Source organism: Crocodylus porosus, unplaced genomic scaffold (genome assembly GCF_001723895.1).
Source record: "Crocodylus porosus isolate Cpor-Errol unplaced genomic scaffold, CroPor_comp1, whole genome shotgun sequence".
NCBI classification, from domain to species: Eukaryota; Metazoa; Chordata; order Crocodylia; family Crocodylidae; genus Crocodylus; species Crocodylus porosus.
The window spans coordinates 4,945,798-4,955,173 of NW_017728910.1; the positions used below are offsets into that span (position 1 = coordinate 4,945,798).

A 9,376-nucleotide genomic window follows, 5' to 3' on the forward strand; every position below is an offset into this window, starting at 1 on the left:
CGCTGGCTCCGCCCGCCCGCGCCGGGGCAGCGCCTCCAGGAAGCGAGGTTTAAAAGCAGCAGCCGGGCGGTGCTGGGCCAGAGGCAGCGGGGACCGGGCAGGGCTGGCGATGCACGGAGCAGGAGCCCACGCCGGCTGCCCGCGCGCCTAGCGCGGGGCCGCCCCCAGGTAACGCCGCCCCCCGCTCCAGGCGCGCGGGACCGCGGCTGTCCTGGGGGGCAGGGCGGGAGAGAGCGGCGCCCCTCAGCCGGACCCTGGGGCGGCCGCGGGGGACCTTCCCGCTTCGACAGGAGCCCGCCGGGCAGAGCAGCCGCCGCGGGACGGGCACGGGGACGGAGACTCGGGCTCCCGCGGCTGCCCCGCGTGCCCGGGCAGCGCCGCCGGGCGGGGCCGTGTCACGCAGCGGTGACCCAGCGTCGCGGGCGCCTGAGTCGGGGCGGCCCGCGCGTGGGGAGGAACCGGGGCGCGGATGAAGGCTGCGGTGGGAATGTGACATTGCAGGCGGGCGGCCGGGGCCGGGGCTGGTGCAGTCCCGCTCCTCGGGGACTGTGTGCGTGCGTGGGAGCCTCTCCGAGACCTGCGTGGGAGAGGGAGGCAAGCTGTGTGTTTGGGATTAATTAGTCGGAGTTAGCTTCATGCTGCATGTGCCTGGGGGCTACCCACAGACACAGGAGGAGGAGGAGGAGCGGTTTGCTGTTGCCAGCTTGAAATCCTCTCCAGGGGTGATCTTGTTCGTGTTAGTCTCTAATTGCTCATAGCTTAACTGTCTTGTTTTCCCGTCTGTCCTAGGTTGGTTGTTGTGCGCCCCTGGGACTTTGAAAGTGGTTCGGAGAGAGCAGTGTCTGCCTGATGGACGCCATGCCAGAGCCAGCTTGTGTTGTTCAGCAGGCCCCATGCCCAACGATGAAGGGCCCCCCTTCAGAAGACTTCCCTCCCCAAGTGAGGCTCTCTGAGAAGATCCCTCCAGTTAAACCTTGCTTTAAGAAGAAGCAGCAAGCACAGAAGAGGCTGGACACGCAAACTTTAATGGCTTTGCGGCCAATCTTTGCCAGCGTGCTGGGAGCTGGGACCTTGGATGGGGTTTTTGTGCCCAGAGGCCAGGGTGGAGGTCATAGTAATTTATGTGAAACTGCGGGGAAAAAAGCTTTAGGACTTAATGCCTCCTGCTCCCAGCCGGACAGCAATGTGGCAGTGCTGATGCCAGCAGTTCCTCATGTGCAGAGACAGATGCCAGAGGCTCATCCGCCTTCTGGGCACCCTGAGCAGGAGGCTCAGGCTGGGGATCAGAGCTTCCCTTCAGAAACCACTCCTGGAACTGCTGCCGAATCCACTAACGAATCATTCCAGGATCACCCCTTGCTCACGGCCTCAAGTGATGCTGCAGCCTGCCCGGTGTTCCTAGACAAGATGCTAGAAGGCTACTCATCTGGCTTATTCCAGGAGAACAACTGCCTCATGCAGTACAGTTTGAACCCAGATGATAAATTCAGTGCTGGGATATTCCAGGACAAAAGCGAAGAGGCATCTCTCGATCTTGTATTTGAGCTCTTGAACCAGCTGCAATACCATACCCATCAGGAGGATGAGATTGGAATCTGTGTGGATTTTCTGCAAGGCACTTGTGTTTATGGCAGTGACTGTCCCAAACATCACACTGTGTTGCCCTACCACTGGCAGGTCAGGAGGACTGCTTCACAGACTTGGCAGAGTGTGACCAATGACTCCCAGGAGCATCTGGAAAGACTCTACTGCAACCCAGACAATGACAGGATCAAAGTGAAGTATGGGTAGGTAATTCCACTTATTCATTCACAGAGCTAAGGGCATTTAAACAGCAGCTAAGGGAAACTTGAACCAAATGCTGCATTCTGTACATTTGGGGGGAAAAACTTAAAACAAAGTTTTCTAAAGCATGCTAGCATTTTCTGAAGCCCTCATTAATATTGTTTGTAGTCTACGCTTTATTTAGCCACTTCAGAATTGAAATCCCTTCATTGGTGTTCCATGTTGTATGTTTATAAGAACCGACACTATTCTGATCTTTGACATAATATATCATCGGTGCTGTCTAAATGATATTTAACAGTAAATGAGAACAGCTTATTTGAGGGGTAAGGAGGGAATGCTCTCTTTCTTTTTCCTATATCCATGAGTTTACCTATAATCCCACACTCAGTCCTTGGGACTTGATCATGTGCAAGTTCTCCCAAGTCTGACAATCTTGATCTTCTTGACAGAAACACCCAGCAGACATGAATAGGAATATTTCATACACTTCCTGAGGTCCATGGTCCAATAAGGTCAATAGGAGCACCCACTGAAACAAATGGCAAGACTTGTTTTAGTTGGTTAGCACTGACTAAGCACATTTTTTCTTGTCTGCTTATTTGCAGACTCAGTAAGACCCGAAACTCATGGGTTTACTTCTGGAAGGTTTCTCTCTTTTTATAGAGGAACTAATATATATTTTAATAGTGAATGCCAATCTTTTTATTTTACAGACCTGATGAAGAAATAAACATTGAGGCATGTTCTTCACTACTTGCTCTTCAGCCTTTCTCTTACAACTTGTTTATGATCAGAACTAGTCACTTCACCCAGATACATTCCTAGTGCATTTTGCATTACTTCCTTCTAGGCACCTATTAAAATTTAAGTGATTGCCACATTGCTTGGTGAAGACTATGCAGAATATTTTCGTGGTTTGAAATGTGAGTGGTGTTATTCATTCAAACCTTCTCAGGAGTGCTCTTTGTCAGCTTTGGCAGTTTCACTTCAGAATAACTTCCTACATGTCAAAAGCCCTAGCTCCCTGTGTGCACTGTTTTCTGCTAATAGATAAGAGGATAAAGATGTCCCAGGTTCAGTTCTCACTTTAGGCTTGATTCTGCTCCCATGGGAGTCGAAGGAGAAGCTCCCTTTGCCTTCTGTAGCGTAGGATCAGGCTTTGAGGATAATCTCATTGTGGTGAGGTGTGGAAATGATCTATGATATCACATCCTTGCCTGTGTAAAAGCAAGGGACACCTCTCCATTGTAATACCATGAGTATATGATTATACTTCATGAATCTTTCTACTGGATTATAGGACTGAGGCTGTAAATACAGCATCCTTCTTTTGAAGTGGGAGGCAAATGGAGAACTCAAAGTGCCATGTGTTTGGAGACCCACTAGAAGAAATCCGTTTCACATTGCAGTTTTTCAGATCGCTTCTTATTGCTCTCAGGTGGGATGTGTAGGGCTCTTATGCCCTGCCACATTCCATGAGATTCCACTCATTCTAGGGAGTGAATGTCTTGCAGAGCCAACTTTTTATCTTTTGTCTTTCTGCATCCCAGTCTGTGGGTTGCTTTTTCCAGTCCTGAAGATCAGTGTCCCTTTTTCCTTAATGTTTCAGGGCCAGAAGCATTTCACTTGCAATCACAAAACTGTCTACATCTTAGGCATCAGAGGTCAATCCAGTGCTCACCTGAAGTCCAGTGGAGTATTTCCTTGACTTTGTGTATTGGATTATTTAGGCTCTAAAACGCTAAGCACTGTGCCAGCCATGTTTTACCATCCTGTTGAGAATACCCTTGAAGTTAATGACAGAGCCTAGGTGGTTCATACCCTATATTTAAAATGGAACTGTGTCTCTTTTTTTAGTCGTTTTCATCTTTTAGGAAATTTTTAGATCCCTTATTGAATTAAGCAGAACAAAAGCCTGTAATTGGCAGATAGGTGGAGTTCACTGTGTCTTAAATTTTAAACTGTTATGACTCTCATTCATTCCTTTTGTTCAGTGACTTAGTTTTTAGTTTCCAAGAGGCTTTGAAGACTGAAACTGAAGTAGCGAAAATGTACATAGACTAGCTTTCCTTTTATTTCTAAGTAGTTGGTCTGAGCTCTCTGCAGTTAGCCTCAAAGTTACTTTTTTATGTTTTATCTCCTCCCTTTTTTTGTCATATGGACTTTCAAAAGTCCTTATGAGCTGACTGTTCTAAATCACGATGTTGGGCAATTTAATTACATATTAAAAAAAAAAAAAACCTTCATAATTGCTTTAATCCTCCCACCTCCTGATTTGTAAAACTGGCAGAATAGTTTTACACTTATGATGCAGATTTCCAGTCTGGTGAGTGTTTTGACTTCTTGGTACATCAAGTTTCTGTCAGAACTGGTCAGGAAGAAACTTATCAGGATTATTGTCAAACACGTAGTGTTCTGTTACCATGAGTAAAACAAGACAGACAGTATGATCCTGGGAAAACCAGGAATGGTGGGTCAGGACTATACTGGATGTTCTGTTGCCGGTGAGAAACTGTGTCCCTGAAGTATGAAGACAGATTTCTGAAAACACACAACTGGGTCAGTTTTGAACCAGTCTACCAAAGTGCTTGTCACTTTGCTTTCGGATAAGAATGGAGTAGTATACTGTGGCTATAAGTGAGTTGAAGGAACAGTCCTTTCTAATGGTTAGACTTCCTCACCAAGCTCCTAGTCTTGTGGTCCTTACTCATCTCATTTATTTCAGTTGCCTTTAGTGAGGATCTCGGCCTCGGCCAATACTTTGCAGCCACAGGCCAGAGCAAGATGTAATGAATATTGGTGATTCGCAAGTGTCAGTTTCCTTTCTATTAAAAGATTTATGGTATAATATTGTGGAATTTTGACTAAGGAAATTCTGTCCCTTATGAGGTCCTTCTTAGAGGATGAGTATCAGCGGGAACCTAGAGATGGAACTTATTCAAGGCCAAAAATTGTGCCTTCAAGCAGTGATTCTGATATCCTGCAAATGATGTTCAAATTTTCATATTACGGCGGGGGGGGAACAAAAGATGCAAGGGTCTCTTCAAGTAGGAGGAAGCTCTCTAACAAGCGGTATCTTCTCATGTCGGGGGTAGGGGGACCCTGAACCTTAGAGTATGGATTCTTTGGGGTCTGTCTGAGTTTTCGTGGAGTTTACTTGTGGTCACTGCACCTTGGCTTTCCTTGTATTCCAAGATGATGTTGTGTTTCCTGGCAACAAGATGCAGATAGCGGCACATTGAACCTTGCTGACAGGCTAGCAAACAAGCTAGAGCAGCTCATGGTTCACATGGTTACCACATTATTTGACTAAAGCTGTTTAATCTCTTGTGGTCATACTAGCTTTATGGGCCTGTCTATGCAGACTGCATACAAGGAAATGTCTGTTCAGCAGTTTGCATGTCCAAGAAAGGCCAAGCGGAAGTCAGCCTCACTAGTAACCAGTGAGCGGCAGTTGTTCGTTTCCCCTGGTTTTGAAAAAAGTTTATAACATGAACACATTACAGTCCGTATCCATATCTTCTTCACTGGGCAGAGATTTAAGAAAGTCCACAGTTTGGGGCTGTTGGTTGAGTTAGGAAACAGATCTGCATTAAATGTATTCTTCAGAGAGCTATTGATAGAAACCTTTCCTTATCAGTATTGTCTGTGTTATCCAACAACCAAATGCATATTTATTTTACCCAAGAGAATATGATCTTTAAAATGGGAAATGTGAGTCTTTTTCTTAATTAGTTCATTGTAACAAGGATACCTCATACAATTGGTTACTGTTCTTTGGGTTCCAACGGAAATGTCATGAAGAAGCAGTCTCTTTTTGCTCTCTTAAATTGGGGTGGGAGGGGCTGCCTGGCTTCGCACATGCACACTGTTACAAAAGTAGTAGGGGATATGAATGTCAGCAGGTAGAAAAACACACAAGCACTCAGTTTTCCTCCTGCATGTTAGGAAAGGCCCTGGAGGATGTCCAGACTTGGGCTCTGTATTGAGAGAACAATGCCAAGTACCGCTTTCGAGCGTGAGAGTGCCCAGACTGTGATTTTTATTTTAAGATACCCTTCAGTAAGGGAAAATATTTGGCAGTGGAGTTAAGCCAGGTTTTCTTTTCTTTACTCTTTTCCCCTCCCCACCCCCAGTAATGTTCAAATCATGCATCTGTTTGCTGCAGAAAATAAGGAAAGTTCAAAGGCACTGTGCTAATCAGCTTTTCAAAACTAAATTTATCATTACTTATGGCATTAGAGTCTGCCTAAAACAGCCCAGTAATGTTCAGCCAAGCACAGCCTTCACTTGCGTGACCATTCCAGCCCCTCCTTGTGTGCCGGGGGATTTCCAGCCCTCCGTTCCATCGCACGCTTCTCTCCATGTCGTCGCATTCCAAGTCATTCTGACACGGTAGCTATTCGGTCCTTTCCATTTGTTAATGTGACAATACTCCAAAGAAGGACTGTGTAGAAATACTCTGAACATTGGGGGGGGTGGGGAAGATGTACCTTAACAGATGCTCCTGATAGTGTTTTTCCGCTTCTAATATTAGTGTGTTTTCCAATGATTCTGAGGCTCCTTGTAGCCAAGTAGAAGACTTTTTATTTATTCAGGGTCCTCTAGCTGAAGGCTGTTTACTCGAATAACTAGTTATCTTTCTGATCTGCACAGCTGTTGGAATGTATTTGATTACTCCTTATGTGTTATCAATAATACCAGAGAGTGGAGAACAGCTGAAATTTACTGTGCCTTGTGACTTTATGGTAGTTCTTGAATATACACAGCTGAATGGATTTGAATTTTTTTTTTTTTTTTTACAAATTCTTTTCATTATATGGCAAATGTTTTTTTTTTTTTTAAATCTCTTGCTAAGAGAAAAGCAAAACAGACTAAGGAAGAAGTGTGAAGTGGTTTTTTGTTTTTTTGGGTTTTTTTTAAGTCCCTTGTGCTTTTATAATAATGCATTTCAGTGAATTTTTATTTGCCCCTCTTTCACCATTTACATATGAAACAAAACTAATTGGCTTCTATCTATACAGCTCTAGAGAAGTTACAAGGCCTATGTAGGACTGTCAAAAGAATCAGCAGCAATCTCTCATTTTATTTCCTCTCTCGTTTTGCATCAATAAGCAAATTGCAGTTTTGGAAGCAGCTGTCACCTGGCTTCAGGTTTAGGTCAGTCTGTTCCTTGTGTATTTATGCTAATAAAACAGTCCTGTCTAAAAGCAAAGATTTATAATTGTTAAATCAGATTGCACAGAATAATTGCTTTAGAGGCAGCAGTCCATAATTTCATGCATTTGTCACCCAGCTCTCTTCATTAGGAATGAAGAGGAGTAATGAATTGACTTTTTAAAAGTTTGTTTAGTTAGGGCCTCCATCCTAAATTCCTTCCTTGTTCATAGTGTCAAAGCACTGACATATTGGGTGCAGGTGACTAGCCCAGGGGGTCTTTTCCAGTCCTGTGTTCCTAAATTCCTTTCTTTAATAGAGCAACCTTACTGAAATCCAGGGGAGGATGATCTGAGCATGGACTGCAGAATCTAATTCTCTTACAAGCTAAATGTTCTCTGATATTTCAGTGTGTCAGTTTGGGTGTGTGCAACTGAAGAGCCTGAAGTTAGCCATTCTAGAACAGGTTTCCAAATTCAGTAGCCACTTTGGAAATATAGAAATTCAGTTACTTAAATCTTAAAATTGTAAAGTGTTAATGTACTTGAAGCAGTTCTGCTAGTGGCCATAAATCTAGGTACTCTTCAGTATCTGTGAAATCTTGGGATTTGATAAAATGCCTTAAATGCCTGACTTTATTGAGGAGGTAGACTCCCACATTCCTAAATCACTTAAGCTCCTGAATTGCATATTGTTTATAAAAGTCTTACCCAGTATAACTTAAACCAAAAAAACAAAACAAAACCCAAAGTATTGGTTTTTGAATAAGTCTTTGGCCTGGGGAGACCAAAATTTCCATTCCCAGAGATGCTTCCTCACATTACCCCTTCATCTTTGGAAAGATCATGTATAGTAGAGCTAGTCAACAAAGGGTGTCTATGTACACATGATCTGGGGTGAAGAGGGGGTGGTGCTTCAGTTAGTGCCTCCAAGAACCATTCTAATTAAAGTGCCCACAGTGTCATGTCTATTCAGCATCCCTGTACTTCAAAATGGTGGTAGGAGTGCTTGAACTAAACCTTGTTCAACAGAGGCTGCTAGAATGTGTTAATTAACATGTTCCAGCAGACTATGTGAATTGAGTCTGCTCCAATACATGCTAATTAGCGTGCATTGTATGTATAGGTGCCTACAATTTTAATGAAAGTTTCCTATTGGAAAATGCAGCTTCATCAAACCTGTATGACTTTGTTCATAGGAAAAAAGTCAAATTTGAAATTATGCTGAACTTGAGGTTTTTTGATTTTAATGTGACAATTCTGCTGTGTAATATTGTAATCTGAATACTATATGCCATAAGTGAAACAAATGGGAAGGTTGAAATGAAACATTTGTACTCTTATTGGAGTGTGAGATCTTATCTTTTGTTAGTTTTTTTTTATGGGTGTGGGGTTTTTTTACTTCCTTATTTTATTTCAGTATTATCACACTGTTTCATTTCAGTAGGGTAAAACACATTTTGTTTCTGCTTTCTCATATCAATTCATTTTGTTTACATTTTTATAATAACATTTGAATATTTTACTTAGTCTTCTATGCCATCCTTCCCAAAGTGGCTCAGGGTTGCTTTTAATACATTTTATAAAAGCATAATAAAGCTACTTCCCAAAGAGTACTTCAGAACTTAACCTTTGCTGCTAAAAGTCTGCTGAAATAAGGTCTTACAATGCTTCCAGATGTCCAGGCTGAGTTTCTGATGAGTCTCAAAGGGGAAGGAATTCCAGAACTGAGGAGTGACTATTGAGGAACAACCGCCACTTGTTTTTTGCCAAATGAACTTCGCTTACAGATAGCACTTGCAGAAAGCTGTTCTTGACTGACCTTAAAGATCATGGTGGAGCATAAGGAAGAAGGTGGCCTCTAGGGAAGGAAACTAATTGTATTACAGTGGTTTTGTGTTTATAGGAACAATTCTGGTTCAATCAAATAAGACATTTTGATCCCAAAGCAAAACTCCTCTTCAAATAATTTCAGTTTAGTGTTGGGTTTCTTGTTGTGTAGTTGTTTTTTGGGGGGGGGGGGGGGGAGAGGGGTTGGAATCCATCCCCTCTCTCTAAAATATGCCCCCCTGGGCCATGCAAGCAACTCTATTGATAAGGGGAGGACAGTCATGTAGGTCATTCCCTCCCTCCCTTCCCACTTCTCTTTAGTTCTTGGACTTCTTTTGATGAGACTGCCAGCCTGCTTATCTGTTGATGGTTTCTTAATATTGGTACCTCTCTTTATATTGCAACCAGGAAGCTGCAATATCTCAAACAAATAAATAATGCTTAATACTGCCCCTCCTCCACGTGTGCGCCTAGAAAGGCCCTGTGCTGATACTGCCAACATGCTTTTTATACTGGGCGCCAACCAGCTGTCATACTTTAATAACTTGATTCTATTCTCTTGGGCCAGGTTTGATCTGGTAACCTTGAAGTGAATTGCCAGT

The 9,376-nt window shown here is 43.5% G+C and overlaps 1 protein-coding gene across 1 annotated transcript in view; it reads left to right on the forward strand.

Annotated features, from left to right (window-relative positions):
• Nucleotides 1–64: 64 nt before the first annotated feature.
• TIPARP (TCDD inducible poly(ADP-ribose) polymerase) overlaps nucleotides 65–9,376 on the forward strand; it is a 32,125-nt gene continuing 22,813 nt past the window's right edge. The window contains exons 1-2 of the mRNA XM_019532634.1: nucleotides 65–168; nucleotides 790–1,787. Coding sequence (XP_019388179.1) covers nucleotides 850–1,787 — 938 coding nt within the window. The 5' untranslated portion in view covers nucleotides 65–168; nucleotides 790–849. The remainder of the gene's footprint in view (nucleotides 169–789; nucleotides 1,788–9,376) is intronic.